The 19885-nt window shown below is 39.1% G+C and overlaps 1 protein-coding gene across 1 annotated transcript in view; it reads right to left on the reverse strand.

Moving 5' to 3' along the window:
• Positions 1 to 146: 146 nt before the first annotated feature.
• Positions 147 to 19885, reverse strand: part of KDM3A (lysine demethylase 3A) — a 31634-nt gene continuing 11895 nt past the window's right edge. Inside the window, exons 9-25 of the mRNA XM_074147413.1 lie at positions 18456 to 19027; positions 17026 to 17227; positions 14506 to 14720; positions 11392 to 11544; positions 11067 to 11162; positions 10607 to 10734; positions 8651 to 8837; positions 8000 to 8169; positions 6977 to 7213; positions 6485 to 6656; positions 5505 to 5595; positions 4801 to 4931; positions 4002 to 4121; positions 3775 to 3914; positions 1594 to 1770; positions 1377 to 1511; positions 147 to 887 (exon numbers count right to left, since the gene is read on the reverse strand). Of these exons, the coding sequence (XP_074003514.1) occupies positions 807 to 887; positions 1377 to 1511; positions 1594 to 1770; positions 3775 to 3914; positions 4002 to 4121; positions 4801 to 4931; positions 5505 to 5595; positions 6485 to 6656; positions 6977 to 7213; positions 8000 to 8169; positions 8651 to 8837; positions 10607 to 10734; positions 11067 to 11162; positions 11392 to 11544; positions 14506 to 14720; positions 17026 to 17227; positions 18456 to 19027 (3007 nt within the window). The 3' untranslated portion in view covers positions 147 to 806. The remainder of the gene's footprint in view (positions 888 to 1376; positions 1512 to 1593; positions 1771 to 3774; positions 3915 to 4001; positions 4122 to 4800; positions 4932 to 5504; positions 5596 to 6484; positions 6657 to 6976; positions 7214 to 7999; positions 8170 to 8650; positions 8838 to 10606; positions 10735 to 11066; positions 11163 to 11391; positions 11545 to 14505; positions 14721 to 17025; positions 17228 to 18455; positions 19028 to 19885) is intronic.

Below are 19885 nucleotides of genomic sequence, written 5' to 3' on the forward strand. Positions count from 1 at the left end.
GTTAAATTCAATACCCTAAAAGCCTTCAGATACTTTAAAACCCAGTATGAACGGTACACAATACACAACTTGCTTTTGCATTTCAAAGCGTTGCATCAAATTAATTACATTTTAAAGAGTCAATTGAAGAAGCCAGGCAAGGAACAGTATCTGAAATAGAAGAATTTTATGTAGACCATTCAGTGTTAAAAACCAGAGAAACATCGGTTCAAATTAAAGAGCAGTTTCAAACAGAAGACATTTGATTAAAAGTTTCTTTTAACATTTAGAAATTTAAATACATTTACCTAAAGATGGTTAACCCCCATCTCTATGTTACTATACAATAGCTTAAAGCTACTTTTAAATGCTAGTTCTATGTTAATGTGAAATTCCAGAACCGCATTATTTTTATGTAAATTGGTTATTAAAGTGGGTGACTCCGTACTTCCTCCCACCCCAAAATAAATTGTAAAAATTGGAGCTTTACAATGTCTTGAATAATATTTTTCAAATGAGTAATTTGGAATAGTTTCCGACAGTTCTATAGGAGGTATTTTGTACAGTTTGGAGAGCAACTCCATATAAAGTTCTATTGCAACTGAGCATTCACAGTATGCCACAGTCCATACATATTACTACATATACATATCAGGTTTGTAAACATTGGAAGAATACACAGAACATAGTACCACGATCCTCTGGTACTGCTGAAAGGAAGATGAGGTAACATTCATATAATCTCAAAGTCCACAGAGGTCCTGACTGAGTAGTTAAAACAGCTGCCAACGCTTCTGTTTCATAGTGTGTGGTTAAGGCTTTCTACTTTACGGTCTGCTAAGGCTGGATTCGTTCGCTCTCAGTATCCCAACTGCATCTTTAACAGCGTGGTATATGACATTCTTCACCTAGGGGGAAAGAAGCAGCGTTTAGTTTTACAAGCAAACAGGCTGGTTGGGGTCAGGTTGGAAGGCTCAGACATATAGAACACACCCGCACAACTTTCCCGCTTCCCCACGACCCTTGTGGCTCTCCTTAGAGTTGAAACAGCACAAGCTTCACTTACATCACTAACTTGTGTCAGTAGGGTTCAAATTCTAACGGGATAAAAACCGAAACCCTGTAGCTTGAGGGGAGTATTACAAGCTCAGCTAGAGGGAAAACAAAAGAAATGCAAGAAAAACATTTCAAAAGAATCTCAGGAGACGCCCCAAAAGGCTTCCTCAAAACTACTAAGAAGTGTAACAACTCGAAAACCTATGGAAATTCCTCTTCCAGATCTAATGGATTAAAGCTGATCTGAACACGAATGCAGGTTTTGGTGGGTTTTTGTGGTGGTGTTCTTTTTTTTAAAGGGTTAGGAGGGGCAGGGTTCATTTTGAGCACTGGTAAGTTACCTGCAATTTATCTTCATGGTTCGTATGCGTATGCGACAGATACCTAAATTCCTGAGTGAGCCAGAAGCAGTGTTTGACGTGCTCTGGGGATACAAAGTCTTCCGCAACTTTAATACAACTGTACAAATTATGAACCTAGAAAGAACAAACAAGCATTAGCCACGTGCTTAAACGTCTGCCCAAGTGGTCAGGCTGTAACAGCGTCCCCAGTCCTTGCCTGGTGTGGAGCTCCTGCTGGGATGAAAACTACATCTCCTAGAAACTGTACAATAGCCCAGCCTTGAACTCCATACTCTTGATGAAGGCGTTTTCTTAGCGATCGGTCCAAGTACCAACTCTGATCATGAATGGGATCGTGATCTACAGGGTTTTCTTGACCTTGTTCTTCCGCCACCTGCAAAGTCACAAAACAACAGGTATTACAATATACAAGTCTTCCTGGACAATCAAGATATGTGTGGTATTCCATGTGCACACATGCCAGACAGACTTGCACCGTGCGCTCAGGTACAAGAGTTGCACAATGAAAAGTTTGGATTCTTATTCAGTCCTTGGTTTGCTTGTCAAGGCTTCATTTCTCGGTCCCTCTTGCTTCACAGGCATTGCAAAGGTAGATATAGGAAAGGCAAGTAAACCAAATTTACAGAATCACAGAATCGTCATGGTTGGAAGGGACCTCTGAGATCACCGAGTCCAACCATAAACACACAAAAAAACCCCTACAATCTTGGCCACTAGAGCATGCCCTGAAGTGCACATCTACATGTTTCTTAAATACCTCCAGGGATGGTGACTCCACCACCTCCCCGGGCAGGCTGTTCCAGTGCCTGACCACTCTCTCAGTAATTCTTCCTAATATCTAATCTAAACCTCCCCTGCAGCAACTTCAGACCATTTCCTCTGGTCCTGTCATTATTCACTTGGGAGAAGAGGCCAACACCCACCTCTCTACAACCTCCTTTCAGGTAGTTGAAGTAAATTGAAGTTACTTCAGTTGAAGTAATTTACAGTAAGAAGAAAGAGAAGCGTTAAGTGACTCACAGTGGGAACCACTGTCATATGGGATCAATGCTCTTACGCTACCATAGCCTGTAACTGGAAGAAACTACTGAGTGTGGAATTCAGCAAGTGGCTGCCCTGAGGCCTGCACTAGTCAGTGTGCTCACTGACCAAAACAGAGGATGCTAACTAGTTTTCAGGAGATATGAGGCTGGGAGGCACAAGCAGCACTTTAGAAATGAGGGGCATGGGGAGAGAATTTATAAAAATAGTTCCAGTATAAATCCAATTTGTTGTGGCAGTCATTTACAGCTGGGACTGTAGCCCAAAAACTCCTTTGGGAGGAGATGTAGAGCCGGGTTCTACTCCAGGACAAGCTGCTGAAAGCCTCACCACTGCAGGCGAGTAGGCTACGAGAGACCAAGAAGAGGCGAGACACAGATGTCAAAACTCAAAACACCAACGCTTATTGAAGTCCGTATCGTGTTTTATCATGTTTAAGTTTTGTTCTTTGTTAAGACTAACTAAATCTGCTGTAGCATCTCTAAGCTTCTGCCCAAGACAGTAGTCAGGCTGGTAAGGCCAACAGTCATTCAGATCATCCCATTTATCCTTTGTAACATCAGCATATTTGCCCTTTCCACTTTCAGAGCACCAAAGAAGTTCTAGAACTAAGACCACGGGGAACTCTGGTCTCAGGGAAGTGGTTGAGTCACCATCTCCGGCAGCATTTAAAAGATGGGTAGGCGTAGTGCTTAGAGATACAGTTTAGTGATGGTTGTGTCAGTGTTAGGTTGACAGTTGGACTAGATGATCTGAAAGGTCCCTTCCAACCTAGACAATTCTATGATTTGTGGTGAATTTAAATACTGAAACAAGCCCTTTTGGATGTAGCACCACATCTCTACTAAACGTTTAACTCCCATGAAAACAGCACCCAAAACATCTTATGCTTTTCCCTTAATCCAAGCCTCATAAAGGTATGGGGGGAAAAATGGTAGGAAAAGGGAGAGAACAAGGAAGAACTTTATGCACCACATATTGCTCTGACATTTCCCAAGAACGTCTCACACGCATGCCTTTAAGGAAGATCTAATTTAAAATGAAACCGTGTTTTTGCTTAAATCTAAACCAGCCTTTTTTGTTCATTACATAACATCAGTCCTTGTGCTGTAGGAAGCGTAGGCAAGAGCAGTGTATCTAAATCCAGCACAACTTCAAGCTTCAACTCGCTGCCTGCCTCAGATCCTACAAGATGCCCGTCACCCAAGAATTTTTGTCTTGGACACAACTCCAATATGTTTGTTTCCAGAACAACTGGGATAGAAAGGAGGAGAAAAATCCAGGGATACATCTTTGCAAACCTATACAGACAGAAGGTGAGTATTTAACAGCTTACCTTTTTAAGGAATTCCCGGATCTTCTCTGTATCTTTAGCAGCATAGATGTGCCACAGAGCTCCAGGTTTTTCTCGACTTTCAGTAAAACGCTTAATTGTCAATTCATCAGAATCACCATCTTGTATGGTTTTAAGCACTTCTGTCGAGAGCAAACATGAGCAGTTACACTGAAGGACCTTCCCTCCAACTACAGAAATAACCCCCCAGGACTCAAGAAACACTTTACCTTCTTCTTGATTGGCCTGGCCTTTGGGGATACCCACATAAACCATAACATTAGCTGCATCAGACACATCTAAATGGAGGTTTGTTGTGCCATATTTTCTATCTTCTGGCGTTATTAAGCCTGGAAAAAAAAAATAGCAGGTACATTAGTAAGACAAAAAGAAACCTTACGTCACTCTTGGCAGCACTATCTGCAAAAAGAATAGAGAACTTTTACTACTATCAGCAAATTCTTGCAGTACAGCAATATATTTTATATCCAGGACTTTGCCCCCATCTTGTTTGTGTCTTCCCAAGTGATTAGTTACAGGCTGACACATTGATCTGTATCTATACCCAGCCTGCATGATATATAAAAATCCTGTTTAAGTCCTGCTAAAAGGGGGTTTCTATAGCAGTTTAGAATAAAGTTCTCAGATTATCAGGGAGTGGAGCAATAGGGTGATGGGTAATGGTCTTAAACTGAAAGAGGGGAGATTTAAATTAGATGTCAGGAAGAAGTTCTTTCCTGTAAGGGTGGTGAGACACTGGAACAGGTTGCCAACAGAAGGCCCCATCCCTGGAAGTGTTCAAGACCAGGCTGGATGGGGCTTTGAGCAACCTGGTCCCAGGGCAGGGGGCCTGGAACTAGATGATCTTTAAGGTCCCTTCCAACTCAAACCATTTTATGATTCCAAGTTAAGTTTTCAGGTCAACAGGATTAATTGAGTTGTCTACAGCAGCAAGCTTTCATTTAATTTACAGTAATTTTTAATTTGAATGTGTGGACACTGTGACCTTTAGAGTGAAAAATCCCTTACCATACGCATTGTACATCTTAGGGCCCAAATCTGGTCGTACAAAATAGTTGGGAAGTCGAGAGGCAAGGTTGAGCTTGCCGCCTCTCCTAGTGTATTCAGGCAATGGAATATTTTTCATCAAATCATCAAACCTGAAGTAATAGAGCACAATTTCATGTTAGGAACTGATTAAAAAAGCACACTAAAATAGACTGCAACAAAAGATTCCTCCTCCAGTCAAGAAACTGTACTCCTGCCCCCAGGGAGTTTCCTGGACACCACGAAAAGGAACAAAACAAGACATAGGAATATAGCAGATAAAAATTTATCTGCTCTGGAGCCATGCTATTGCCTTGCGTAATCATCTGAACTAGTATCAAACAGAGTAAGTCAGAATACTTAAATAGGTTTGACAAAAAAAATAGGCTTCAACTGAGCTTTTCAAAATGACTCAGGCTTTTAGGAAGCTTCCGAAGTTTAATCAATTGTTAGTAGTTTTAGGTACTCGCTTCACTTGGCAATAAATACAATGAACTACATAAACTTTTATCATAAAACTTGTTTAGCATTTCCAGCTATGTCAGGCATTTCTGGGAAACAAAATGGTTCACATGTGACCAACTGCTTCTCAAAGCTGAAGCAGGTGTCAAAATGTAACTGCATTTCTACATTCCATTATTTTGGGGTGTACCACACAAATGAACAGTTTCTTTGTAACTTCATACCGAGAAGGCATCATATCTCTGAAGTCTTCTCCTGGAGGCCAGTCTTTAAGCTTCAACACCATTGGCTCCCCTTCTTCTGTTCTCAGGCGACCTATTGTCAAATATCAACAACTCTTAGTTTTCAATAGTTGTACAACTCAAAACCCAAAGAATCAAGACAAAAGAAATCCTTATCTTAGTTTAAAATCATGTTTGTTTCACAACTATTCATGTAGAATCAGAGACATGCAGTTTACCTGACACCACAGTCTGGTACTACTGCTGTGGCAAACTTGTTATGACAGCAGGGAGTTTTCAGACTCAACAAGTAGCCTTTACCTGCTCCCCTCCCCAAGCTCTTCCTACAGTTTAGCTCAGGCATCTGTTTTGCAACTGAGACAGAGTAGCTTATGATAAAGCCAAACTTTTCAAAGATCAAGTAACAGAGGAGAAAGGTGTGAGCGAGCCTTCCAGCTCCCACTCTTCTTGCCCCAAGTACCAAATTCCACAAGTTTACATCACACAAACAGATTAAGTAGAACCCCATATGCCACAGCAATTATTAATTCTTCTGGAAAAAGTTTGTACCTATAAGTGAAAACGATGACAAACCTCATGCTTGCCTCCCCTAAACCCATTTTTATACAGAATAACTTTGGTTCTTTAGGAGCAAAAGGCACCTGGCAAGTTAAAACAGCAAAATCCAATTACCTTGTGAGCACCAGCCCTACACATGCCCTTTTATGTTTCACTCCACTGGGCAAAAAAAACCTGTCAGGTGAACCTATTTGCTAGGAAGATCCCCAACTTTCAGAATACTTCCCCAAAGGACTAAAAGGCAGCCAAACATATTCCTGAAGAGACACTGTCCAGGATGAAGAGAAAGCCTGGAACATCTTCTACACCGTTTGAGGCTGCTTAAGGATGACAAATCTGTGGTAGGGCAAGATTATTACTGGTGAATATTTTACCTATTGCAACAAAAAAATCACACTACTTACTGGAAATATCTTCAAATCCATCCCAGAAGTCCCCTACAGTAGCTCCAGTGATGATTTCATTGGTCCTGCAGTTAACCAGATCTACTTCCTGTTGGCCAAATTCCTTCCTGAAAGACTCCGGTCTCCAGAGGTCTGCATTTAATTTGTGATGCACTCCTGACACCATTACAGGCTATGAAGAAGAACATATTCTGAAGAATTATTGAACACCAAAAATTCTTAATTCCATCCAAAATATGGTAATGTATAAAATGTACTGTCTTTTTGAACACAAACACTTTACAAACATTGGATTTTCCAGAAGAAATGCTCAGCCTGCCTCACCAAAATTATGCTCTGCATTTGATCATTCTTTATTTCAAGCTACGAGGTGGCGCTCAGTACATTTTATGAAGGTTTAGTGTTGTTTGTCATTGCAGTAGGTTTGTACCTGTACTTCAAGTAAAGGGCAAAGCACATGAAGTGAAAATGGAAAAAGCAAAAACCAAATACCTGCCCCTGCTTCCAGCACTCCCTGAAGACATTCCAGTTACTTTCATTGTTGGGATCTTGAAGACATAGCAAGCGGTTATCACATAACCAGTAGTGAGGCGTATCAAAGCCCATTATTGTAGGCTTTATAGTCAGTCCTTGAGGTTTCTTAGGTAAGTCTGTAATGGTTCTGTTTTGCACCAGGGAAGCAAAAATGTCATCAAGGATTTTGGGTGTACTCTTGAGTCCGTTGTCTGTCTGATTTAAAAAAAAAAAAAAAAAAGGAAGAACAAAACCAAAAGTTGGTGCACTTTTCTGTTGCCTTGTCCCACAGACTCTACAGATATTTGCCACTTTCAAAATTTTTCCCTTGAGCTCACAATTACACAGACAAAAATCTGCAGAACTTTGCTGTCTGGAAACTCACCCTCATTAAGTGCCAATGCCATTTCTGACACTGTCTACAGCATTCTAGCATAAGAAGTTCTGTTCCCATTTACCTTTCAGCAATGCTGCAGAAAATCATGAATTACAGCACAGAACAGAACTTTCTTTATACCAAGGAACAAATGCAATTTCATCAAGGAACTCTCAAGGTCAATATTTTACTCCATCATTTTAAAGCCTTATCTGTAGAAGCAAATAAAGCTTGGGAACATCTGAAGTGAACCAGTTTGCAAATGAGCTATGAGAAAGATGCTCACCCACCACAGAATGTTTTCCCTTCCACCTGTAAGTTCATTGATGCTTCTTTTCCGAGTCTAATGGACATGCCAATCCATGCAACTGCCAGACCTCACCTAAGTAAATTCATCTGCTCTATCACTTGGTTCCCAATCCCTCACCAAGCAAGACTTGCTGACAGTACCACTAAGCTGCTACTCTAGAAAGCATTAACACAGACACTGAATTAATTCCTTTTTCCCAAATGAAGACAGAATTTTACCTACTGTGACAAATATCTCTAGTACTTGTTCACAGGTTTAGAACAGTAATCTAAGCCTGGTATCAACTCAAACCCGTAAAATAAAATTTTTTATATACCTTTCCTCCAGAAGAGTTCAACAGATTCCGCAAGAAACCTGTGTTGTTGTTGCTCACAGGCGTTAGTATTGCACTGTTGAACGTCTGCAGGGCCGCAGCAGGCTTAGCCAGGCTAGGGAGTGTCTGAAGAGGTTTACTTTCATTCTTTGAAGTAGGTACGACAAGTTTCTCTGAAAAGAAGAAAAGAACACACCTGAGAATGAAGTGAGGATTAATTCTCTGAACTGTGAGAAGTATATGCTTTGGATTTGTTTTTAAGATAACAAGATACTCCTATATGCATACACATATGTACATATATAAAAAAATTTCCTCTTAATACATGCAGATGAAATACTCCTTTCACTTAATTTTCTTCAGTAGTCCAAAGCTTTTAGAAACACACATTCTAAAATAAATAGATTCTCAAATTGAATTTTCAAGAATACTTGTATCAACAGGTTATTAGTCCAGTTTTAAAAAAAGAATACGCTAACCCTGCCAGATTTTACTCCAAGCAATTGCCAGGAATCAGTTTTGCAGTATAGGCACTGAACACCCATCCCAGCAAGCAGGTTATATCATTCCAAACACAAGATATTGCTGGGTTCGATCTGTATTTTTCTGACAAACAGCCACAAAGGGTTTACTCTTCACTGGTTTTGCCCATACCTTTGTTTTCTTTATTCACATTTCCACTTGTTAAATTTGATAACCAACTTAATGAAGGAGAAGTATTTACTGAAGCAGTTTGTTTACTTCCAATTGCTGACTTCAGAGGAGGATCGTGTGTAGTGACTTGGGGGCTCAGGACAAAACTGTTATGTTGAAGGCTGGTCCTCTCTCCAGGTACAAAATTCTGAAAAAAAACAAAGTGAGAACTTGGTTAAACACAAACACACTGTACTGAGAAAGGGGAAGCAAGCAATAGCATGTCCAAATTAGTTCTTTTACCAAAAAAATGGTGTGGGCTTTCAAAAAATATCTGATCTCCACAAGAGGTCAGCATTGCATCTCAATATCAGCCAGAGACAAAGATCCAGCAGGGTTGGGGTTCTCCTGACTTTAAGAGCAGGCAGAGTCCATCACCCCTCAAGACAAGCACAGAAAAACAGAGTTTCACAGCTGCATTTTTGGGACTGCTTTGGGAGCAAAATGCAGTTTTACCAGCAGCGCTCTCACAATTCTAGTGATAGCTGATGTGCAGGCCAAGGCTAAATTGGAGGCCTGGTTCAGTAGATTAAAACACATACATGGTGCTCCTAAATTTTTATCTTAAGAAGGTGGCAAAAGCCCACTCACCTGCCAGGTCTAAATCCACCTGCACATGAGTGCAGCACCAGCCTGGCCAGCAAAATCCAAGCACAGGACCCACTGTACATCTCCTGTGCAGTTAATTTATCCACTCATGTGGAGAATCTAGGTAACAGACTAACCAGAACTACTGCTTTGGTCTGGGATTCCTGCATGACTGGCTAAATTTCTTCTCTCTGCTCAAATATTTTCCAGTCAATAAATTATTCTGTGCCTGTGTCTGCCTACGGCTACATTCCTTATTTCATCTCTTAATGACTGCTGATGCTTGGTAAGGTTTCCAAACATGACATAATATAAAATGGTTCAAACTTTAATAAGCTTATCCTCACACAAACAGTGCAGTACCTGATTTTATAGAAAGAAAGGCATAGATAAATTTCAATGCAGTTGTTTGTCCAGAGTCACCGAGGACATCCCAAGAAACAGAAGACTGAAGCTAGGTCAGTCGTAGGCTGACTTCTGAATCACATAACCATCTTCCTCTCTTTCAACACTTAATATTTTTTTGTCTCTCTTACTGATTACCAACACCAAAATCAAGTTCAGCCTGCTTCTTACACTTAAGATAATACATTCTCAAGATAAGTTTACAAATAAGCATTCAAGAAATTTAAATTACTTAACGCAGCTGTTTTCTTGCAAAATGCTGCAAAACCAAGCCATTAACTTGTGTTCCATTTTCAAAAGCAAAAAAACTACTACATCCATTTGCAAAAAAAAATATGGTGGGGTTTTGTTTGTTGGTTTGTCATTTGTTTGGTTTGGTTTTTTTTTTAATATAATAAGCAGCAAGCTTTCTACCAGGATTCTCAGAGAAATCAGTGCTTCTCCATATTGCTCCAACCCTCACAATTTTATTCATGTTTAGTTTTTTTTTTTATGAATTCTAGCGCTCTTCCACCCTAATTATTGTTTTAGATGCTGCATGTATTACACCTCCAAGACCCAAGGGACAGCCTACATTCCACAACCGTTCCCACTAGTCTGTTCTTAAGACTCTTCTCTTAAGGGTTGTCTCAATCTAATCCTATTTTTGCTTTAAAAAATCCTCACTGAGCATTTCTGAAGGATAGGTCATTTACTGAGGCACTAGCATGTGAAAGGGACACAGTGATATTTTCACCAAAACGTAAAGAAGAACTGAACTAGGAAGATGAATACTGAATACAAGTTTTGAACAAAAACCTACAGGGTTATCAGTAGTGGTCAAGATTAGCAGACCTACAAAGTCAATTAACATTGGCTTCAAATAGGAGTAGTATACTGGAGCAAATCTATACTACACAAACATAGCATAGACAGTAGCAATACCTGTTTTGAATCTTCCTTTAGAGTTGGCTTTGACAGTGCCTTGAACTGCTTATTTGCACAAGGACAATTTGCCTTTATTCCCCATTTTGTTCTTACGGAGTGAACAATATCACCAACATCATAGAGAGCTGAAGGAAAGAGTAAGGTCACATGTAATTAGAACAACCAGCATTCAATAAGACTTTTTAAAGAAATTATGTATGCCATGCAGGTAAACAATAGTACACAAACAGAGTTCATCATTTACAAAGAAGGAGCAAAACTTCTTGTTTAAAGTCAAAGATAATAAAATAGTACTAAATACACAAATCTGTTCTAGTCTTTGGACAATTAATACTAAGCTTTTAATAACTTTATTACTAAAACAAAACCAACCCTCACTCAGTACAATATCAACAGCATACAAAAGACAGCAAAAGCCTACAGCACTTTTTTTATCCCAATCAAATATTTAAAATACCTTTTCCAGGAATTATTTGTGTAGGCATTAGATTCTCCGGCTCATGTACCTGCCCCTTCACACATTTAAACCAGGAGAAAGTATCCGAATCATCATCTGTAAACAAAAACATGAAATTGTTTTATTAGTGCATCTTTCATCCTCCTGTGGAAAGCTCCATATTTTACTATTATTGATATACCAAAACACAGGTCTACAACATGTTCTTTTTGTTGGGAAGGCTTATTGTCTTGTTGTTTAAGGTTGTTATTGACTTCCAGCTTTAAAATACAGGTTTTCTTGCCCCTCTCCCAGCTTTGTTTCAAGTCGAAATATGGATTCTCACCTTCATGGAAGCTTTTTTTCTTCATTCTGTAACAATCCACACACACACCGAAGCCACACTTAGAGCAGACCCAATGAAGGTTGAAGATTGTGGTGTCACAGACATCACACATTTCTCGAACTCCACGAACTGCACGCTTCCAGGCTACCTGTCCTGGGGTAATTGACAAATTACTCAGTTTAAACAAAGCAAGATACTTGCATATTAAACATAGCTACATTAAAACACTTTAGTGATATAATACTCAGACTTGTTTTTGTATTGGAACTCCAAAACAAAGTCTTTGCTGTTACAAATTCTGAAAAGTAGGTCCAGAACAGCATCTAAGCAATCAAGATGATTTTGCTTGCTCCTGTGCAGCACCGGCTACATCTCTCACTCCTGACAGGTATTTGCCCAAGTTAAAGAATGTCAGCTGTGTACATATTAAGTGGAAATTCCACAGCTACCATAGAAAAAAAACCAAAGTTATTACCAGCAAGCTAAGCTTAATGTCTAGCTTGCCCCAGCCAGCTTGTCCTTGTTCTCTAGTCAGTAGTAGTTCTCTTCCTTTCAGTAGGTTTTTTGTATGTTGACAGGTGTGTGTCAGACCATCTCAGAGCGGTGAGTTGCTCTTCCCTAAAGAGCTGACCACTGCTGTCCATGTTTCTTATGTACCCATTATATTCCACCTTTTCTCACACTAAGCCACTTTAGTTCATCCAAAACATCCTGAACATTGACAGTGTCTTCCAAAAAGTTACAAGCCTTTCCAGGGCTGCGTTAGATACAGGTTGTTTCAGACTGATCTTCATTTCATTATGTCACCACCCAGAAAACTAGACTAGACAAAAAGCACAGATCTGCCTCCTCCTACCTCCTTCCACACTTGTAACTTCTCTGAAACTTTTCTGCCCACAACGTTTCTTAATTTTAAAAGTAATGAGAGACCATGTCCTAATGTATGCTAAAAAAACCCACACCAGGATCCAACCATCTGTTGCTTTTCTTCTGCATAATGCCCATTAACTATGTATGGAACAAAACTAGAATAGCTTGGCACAATTTGTTCTTAAGTAGGAGGTAAAAATTGTTTGACTACTTGCTTCAAAATTCTTCCAGGAGACAGAGGTCTAAATGTCACCAGTTCCATTCTTCTCTACCATTTTCTAGGCCAATCCTCCAATTCCCCCAAAACAGAATGAGGGGTTTTGTTCTTGTTTTTTTTTTTAAATCTGTTGCATGTCATTTCATATTTCAGTTTTCTGATTTTGTACTTTTCTACTCCTCCTATTCTTTTCCTTCCTCTCCATAGTCTGACCCTGTCTCCTCTTTCTGTAGGTCTCCTTTTGGCACTTCATGCCCAAGGTGCAATGTGACCTAGAAACCTGTTCTTTCTACACTAGTCAATCTTTTACTACACAGATTATTTCACTTGTGCTTTTGTACTTATTATTTAAGGAAATCTCTTTAAGGAAGCTCTCCCTAATAATTTTCTCCCTCACACTTGTTTGTCTTGTGGCTCTACCTATCAGAGTCTGGTAATACACTGGTAAGAGAGAAGGGCTGACCCTGAGACATACTGTGGAGTCCAAATATATTCAAACAGAAATGAACCCCTAAAAAGTAGTAATTGAGCAAAGTATTGTGACATTTTAGAAGAGGTCAGCTTGACAGAACCAGAATTTTTATGAAAAGGGACCGTTTCAACTAACTCTGTCAAGAGAAGTTTACCATAACTTTCAATAGGAGTGGCAGGAAAACCTATGTTTTTCCTGTGCCAACTGAGTGCTCACTCTTTCACTGAACTGTTCAAAGAATTAACATCTAGACTGTAAATTACTTCTTTCCTACCCAGGGCATTAAAAAAAATCTCCACTATTTTAATGAAATTGAGTTCTTTTACTCTCACCAGTCAGGGCACTAAGCAATTCACAACATTTTGCTCCTTTCAAACCAACTCCACAACTTGCATGTATCTTTTCCTCTGCTACTAAGAAACACTACACCTAACCTTTGTTGCATTAATTCCACCCCAAATTTCATCCTTCTGAAAGTGTTTCAATATTCCAGTCTGCACCTCTCACTCTGGTTATTGGTACTTCAGCTCCACAGCCCTGAATAGGTTCCAGGTTAAGCGAACAGCAGAGCTTGCAGATCCCAAGTAGTACAGGGTGAGACCCCACAGCAAACATTTCTGAATATCTCAAGGATTCCCTCCCCTTCTGAAAGGCATTCAAGCCTGCTCAGTTTTTTTCTTTTTTCTTCTATTCAAAACCTTGGAGTGACTGGTAAACTGATATAACCTTTATATAGTGTCAATACTACCCAAATGCAGAAGACATTGGGTACAGCTTTCTAAAAAACTGTACTGCATCTCAGTTGTAGATATAATCCAAAAAGCAAAGAGTTTTAAGAACCATTCTACTGTCAGAACTGATTATGCAAGATCATAACTTTCCCCATCTGTCTGCTCGTGTTTGCTACAGAAAGGTTCTGATGTGGCCAAAATGCTGTGTTCAAGGATGCAAAGCTTGTCCTGCATGCACAGTCAGTTACCCCCTCCATAGCACCTCTCTGGTCTATTCCCCAGTAGGGCTGTACATACAATCACTTGAAACAGTCCTACTGGAAAATTTCAGGTGGAAGAAAAACGAGGTTTCTTTACTGACTTGACAGACAGCATTAGGTCCATTATGCAAGAACAACAAAATAGGACCAAAGCAATCTACCAGAATCTGTGCAGTCAAAATGAAAGCTGCGTTTCATTTACACACTAAGAATAGATTGTAAGCTGCCTGCTGGTTGGTTTATTTAATTCTTTTTTTTTTTTACATTTCGTTTCATAACACAATTATACTCTCTGCAACAGGAAAAGTAATTTAATAAATTGAGAAAAGTCTTTGACACAAGGAAGTGTAGAATTACTTTTTCCTTTCCCCCTGCCAGTGAGCAGAGCTGTTGACACTAGTTCACACTCGATCTTAACCATTACCTCTCTCGGGGAAGAGGGAAACACTGAAGTCTTACATGACATTTCCAAATGCATGCAATATATTTGCATACAGGTCAGAAGCTTGAAGTTTCACATAAAGCTATTAAAATACAGATTATTTTAATATAAATTGATCTTACTGTGTGGTTCAATCGTAGACATAACTTCCTTTTCAGATATCACTAGCTGACAAAAGTGATCTCCAATGTTGGCTAGAATATACTTCGCTGTGTCGAGATCTAGACCCACAACATTTTTTGATAAAGGTAGCCATAAGCTAATAGCCTCAGGGTCATATTTATTTGGAGTTAAGAAGCCTTCCTCGCGCAGTATTCCATGCTTATTAAACTGCAACCTGTGGAAAGAGGTGGGGGAAGGAGAAAAACCCATCATCTCAAATGTTTTATTAGATTTACATTCATTCCAGTGAGCCAATACGTGGATACTGTATGTCAATGAGTTGAACCCTTAATGTTTGCAACAGATCTAGGTAAACATACTTGTCATTAGCACTAAGCATGCTTAATGTACTGCTCGTTTAGAAAGACTCAAAACATCAGGTTTTTTGTGGTAAGGTAGATTTCCTAACTCAAGGTTTTATTCACACAAAACCAAATACAGTTAACAATTTTTTAAATGCATTGGCATTAAGGATCACATCTAGAGGAGGTAACAGTAAGAATTTAATCTAGAACCATGTACAACTCACAAGAGACATCAGAACACCTTAAAAATATATTGTATTCAGTAAATTTATTTGGAAGTAGCTGTCAAAAAAAAAAAGTCCAGCAATGTTTGAGTAAGATATTCTTGAGCGATTCTGAGTAGGTGGAAAGGATGAGATCTGTAGTAGTTTATTAAATAAAAAACATCATGAGTTCTGCTCATGTTTTCGGGAACTTTTTTACTGAATGTTGTAGAGGGAAGTTGACTTCTGATGACAACATGTGCTCACTAGAGCATTAAGTGTGGCAAGAAAACACATGCTGGCAATTGATATCATCAGACAAATGCCATCTTCAGACTTTGCAGATTTCACATTCAATAAAAAGAGACAGTTCCATCAACTTCAAGTTCTAAACTGAAGGATTCAACTGCTTTGAACTGCACTGCAAGTCTGGATTTTTACCCTGAGAAGATGAATTAGCAGAGTCTATTACTCTGATGTCATGTTTTTGAACATTTCAATTAACATCAGATGATCCCAAAAATTACTAAAGTAAAAATCTCTAATCTGAGATTAAATAACAGATAGTAATATATCTCCATTTTTTCTTCAAACCTTTATCTACAAAACGTTCAAGGGGCATGGTATTGCAGTGGAAGAATAAACCTCAAGAAATAAACAAGAGTGGAAAAGTATTTTTCTCCATGATCTTTGTAACCTTTCTGCTTTCCATTGGCTCTCTTCGGAAGGGCTTCACACTTTTTATTTTACCTAGAGACTCAAAAGAACATAATTCCTCTGAAAATCAAAAGAAAAACTGAGAATAAGCAAGCTTCCCATCTCCCTCATATTTTTGCTTTTCCTCTCTAGTATCTCGAGTGTTACCTTCTTCTCATAAAACATAGTCCATGCTGCAAAGCTTAAATAGATGGGGGGGGGGGAAGAAAAAAGAAGCATGCAACAACATCTGGACATGAGATCAAGTAGTTAATGGAAAAATGTACAGAACTTGAAAACAAAGGAAAGGACGTTAAAAAACAGCCATACACTGCAGTTTGACAACATCCACCCTGGGCTTATAGACAGGCTTTAAGTGACAGTTTAACACCCTTCTTGAAAGGGTTCCTCATGGTGTCTTAAGAGCTGAAGAGACAAAACATCAAAAGACCTCGACTGTCCAACTCAAGAATCAGGCTCTGGGGGCTGTGAGTGGGGTATAAAGGATCTGAAGCTGTAGATCAGGTTTGGAAAAGCAACCACCACTCAGTCACCAGATTTTCCTTAAGAATGCCTTGCTGACCCTCCCCATCTGCTCCCCTGAAGCACAGTGAGCGTACTGAGTAAATATTTCTATGGCAAGCTTAAAGAACTGTCAAAAAACTCTTAAGTGTAAAGTGAAACAAAATGTAAATAATTATTGTACCCATCACTATTCCAGCTGAAAGCCCCATGCCACTTACTGCAACTTTTCCACAGCTATGGATGCATATATAACATTTCATGTGTCCAACCACTAAACTTTAGAAGACACGCACAGAATCTACCCTCTCACTACTATCTCCAGTACTACTGAGCTGTAGCACTCAAACTAAACTCACATTATCCCATTGGCACTCAGCCCAGAATAGCAAAATAAAGATCATAAAGTCCTGCCAAAATATTTTCTACTCAAATGAAGCAGTTATAAAATTTCCAAGGGCTAAAAAACCACAGGCAACCTCTCATTAGTTTGGTATATTAGCCTTATAGCTTAACAGCTATACACTGATATCCAGCAGTTTTGAATCAGAGACCTCAATGAGACCTCTTTGACCAAAAAAACTTTTTAAAAATCTGTCCTGGAAGATGAAAATCCATATTATAGCTAAGAGTGAGCATTCAACAGGCCCCCTGTCAGAAAAGGAAAAAAGGTCTGATGTTGAACTCAGATGTGTGGGGCACACTATTCACATTTAAAGAATATCAAGGCGTAAATAGTCAAAATTCTTCTTACCTTCTGAAGTGAAAGAATCGACAAAAGACAGTGGAGTCTTTTTGCTCTTTGTTCTTCCGGTAACTGTCCAAACGGCACTCCCTGCATTTATGCAAGTGAGGTGCAATATTATTGCAGGAACCATCCTGTACAAATGCTTCTCCGCTTTGCTGCAGCTTCTTCACTTTAGAAGCATCTGCTAAAATTGACTTGCGAACAATTACTGCAGGGAATAGTGTAGATTAGACAAGTTTCAGTTTCTCATATAAAGGTGCAAGCAAATGTATTTTAGTGAAAGATCCATGTCAAATTTTCCTGTAAGTTTCACATTACATTGAAACAAAGTTATGCTAAAATATTTACAGCTGGCAGAAACTTCTTCTCAGGTCACAAGAAACTTTCTCAAGCTATAGTTCCACCACAGTTATAGTCTGTGGACTCAAGTTTAACATTTCCTTTTGCTCCTCCACAAAGGAGCATTTTGGAATAGTGTCTGCTTTGAATGAAAGTTCTTCAGCCATCAGGGCTGAAGTACCGGAGCACCATGTAGACCAGAGCATGAAGTGACCACATTTCACAAGTAACGAAGATGGAAGTAAAACCTGGCCATTTCACAGTCCTGTTTTCCCCCTTCACAACACAACAATAGCTTTCAGCATCTTTATAACAGATGCCAAACATCTCTCTCCCTCCCACATTGTGGGCGAGGCCCACCAGGGCACAACAGTGACTGCTTGGCTGGCTGTGTTCCCAGGTTAATTATGGAACAGCGTATGGTAATCCCAGACCAAGCAACATGAGACTGGAAAGAAAGAGGTGGGTGTGTAGGGAGATTCCCAGAACCCAGGATGATCAGCTATACCACCTGATGCACAGCACAATACATAACATCAGGAGTCCAGCTCCTTAAAACAACTACAGCCTTTCCCATTCTTCCATGTGGAAAACTTCTAAGAGCTCACCAAGGGCAACTGGGCCACAGAAAACTTAGAAACAAGGTCAGTTGTTCTGGGGTTGAGTGGTTCTTGGTATTTTTTTTGTTTTCAGAACAGTTATTAAATTCAATTCCCCTCTTGAACAAAGGATTGTTGAGAATAACTTCCATCTCTCACCATACTTACTTAGAGCCACTGCTAAAAAAAGAGCATTCTCATTACACCATCAGCATTTGCATTCCAGACAGAACCTCATTTTTATAATCCGTTTTGCCATTATGCTCTGGCATACATTTTGTAACAATTTATTTCTAGAAATTAATGATTAGTCCTTTTCCTTTATCATGAAAGGACTTTATCAAGTTCATTGAATTCCCCTTGTAAAGGAACCCACATATGACTCAAATTCCAAATCACACACAATTTAAATTAGTGTGTTACAAAGGACCTACTTACATGTAGTTACACAGAAAATACAAAGACTTCCAAATAACAGGAAGTTTTAAAAATACTTACTATTATCCTGGACCTTGGCACTTGCAGTCCAAAAGCTTTCATTTTCATTTCTGTCATAAAGACCCTCATTTGAATTTCTTCTTATAAAAAATTCCACATCCATAAGTTCATCAATCTTGTTTCCTTTGTGGCTGTTCTGGCTGTTGCAATTGCTTTGTGATTTAACTCCAGACTCAGTAAAAGAGAGAAGATGAGCATCTGAGGTTGAGGGTCTACAATCTAAAGTCCGCTGCAGTTCAAGAGTACTACTGACTCTGGGTATTGCTATGGAAGAGTTAAGGTGTTGACACTGTTTTACAGAAACACACTCTTTTGGAAAGTTGGTTGTGGGCTTCATAAGAGGTTCATTTATATTTTTCAGGTTGGTTCCTTTTTCATTAGCTGAATCAGTTGAAGATGAAGATCTTGAGGTTGTCAGAGAGTTATATTTACCATTTTGATCATTAGGATTTTGCATTTGTTCTTTAGATATAAACCTCACTTTAGGAAAGGCCATCAGATCTTCCTTCAATGGTTTAATTCCAGTATTAAGACAAGAAGGATGAGTTTCTGGTAAGCTTCGTCTACATGTGCTGAAACACACGACACACAACAATTAGATGAAGAAAAATGTGTCAAACAAGTTGGGGCATCAGCTCCTCTATCTGGTCACATTTAAAGCTTGAAAGATGAAATTTAATCATGTACTTTGAATCCTGATGTTCCAAGATTTTAAATTTTTTGTGAGGTTAAATAGGTTTGTGGGTTTAAGGGTTTTCTTTTCATTTAGGGTTGGTTTTGATTTTTTTAAGAGTTGGACAGAATGGTAAATCTGTACGCACGTGTAGGCACACACAAATTTAGGTACTGCAGCTACTCCACTACCCTCTCTTACAATTAAACAGTTACTTTCTCATTTTCTTCATGCAACAATTGTATAACCAAACGCATTTCACTTGCATGTCTGTGTGAGAAGATTCTAATACTCAAGGAACTTCTGGCTGGCACTGCAAGTCTATATTGGAGACAGTAAAACTGCTCCCTCACAAAAAGCTCAAAGAAAAAAATATCATATTTTCCGCATTTATCTTGTGAGATATATACACAAAACTAAGTGGGGGAAAAAAACTATACCACTTCCTTTAAAGCTAATACACAAAATTTGAGTTTTCCTGTCACACTATTTCTACCATATACTTTCATTTTTGTGACAGAATTGGGAGCAGAAGTGCAACATACTAACCTTCAAATTATGCAAGCTAGGAAGAAGCTGCAATTTATACTCAGGAAAAGAGTTACATGGTACAATACAGTTCCCATACTTGCTACGGTCGATAATTGCATAAAATATACCCTTTATTTCAGGCCCCCGATTGCCTTTCCTCCTGTCACAGCTGATGTAGAAGTTTGTATTTTGGAGATATTTATCTGATTGAAAAATGCCTTCACAC

Source organism: Numenius arquata, chromosome 5, assembly GCF_964106895.1.
Source record: "Numenius arquata chromosome 5, bNumArq3.hap1.1, whole genome shotgun sequence".
NCBI classification, from domain to species: Eukaryota; Metazoa; Chordata; class Aves; order Charadriiformes; family Scolopacidae; genus Numenius; species Numenius arquata.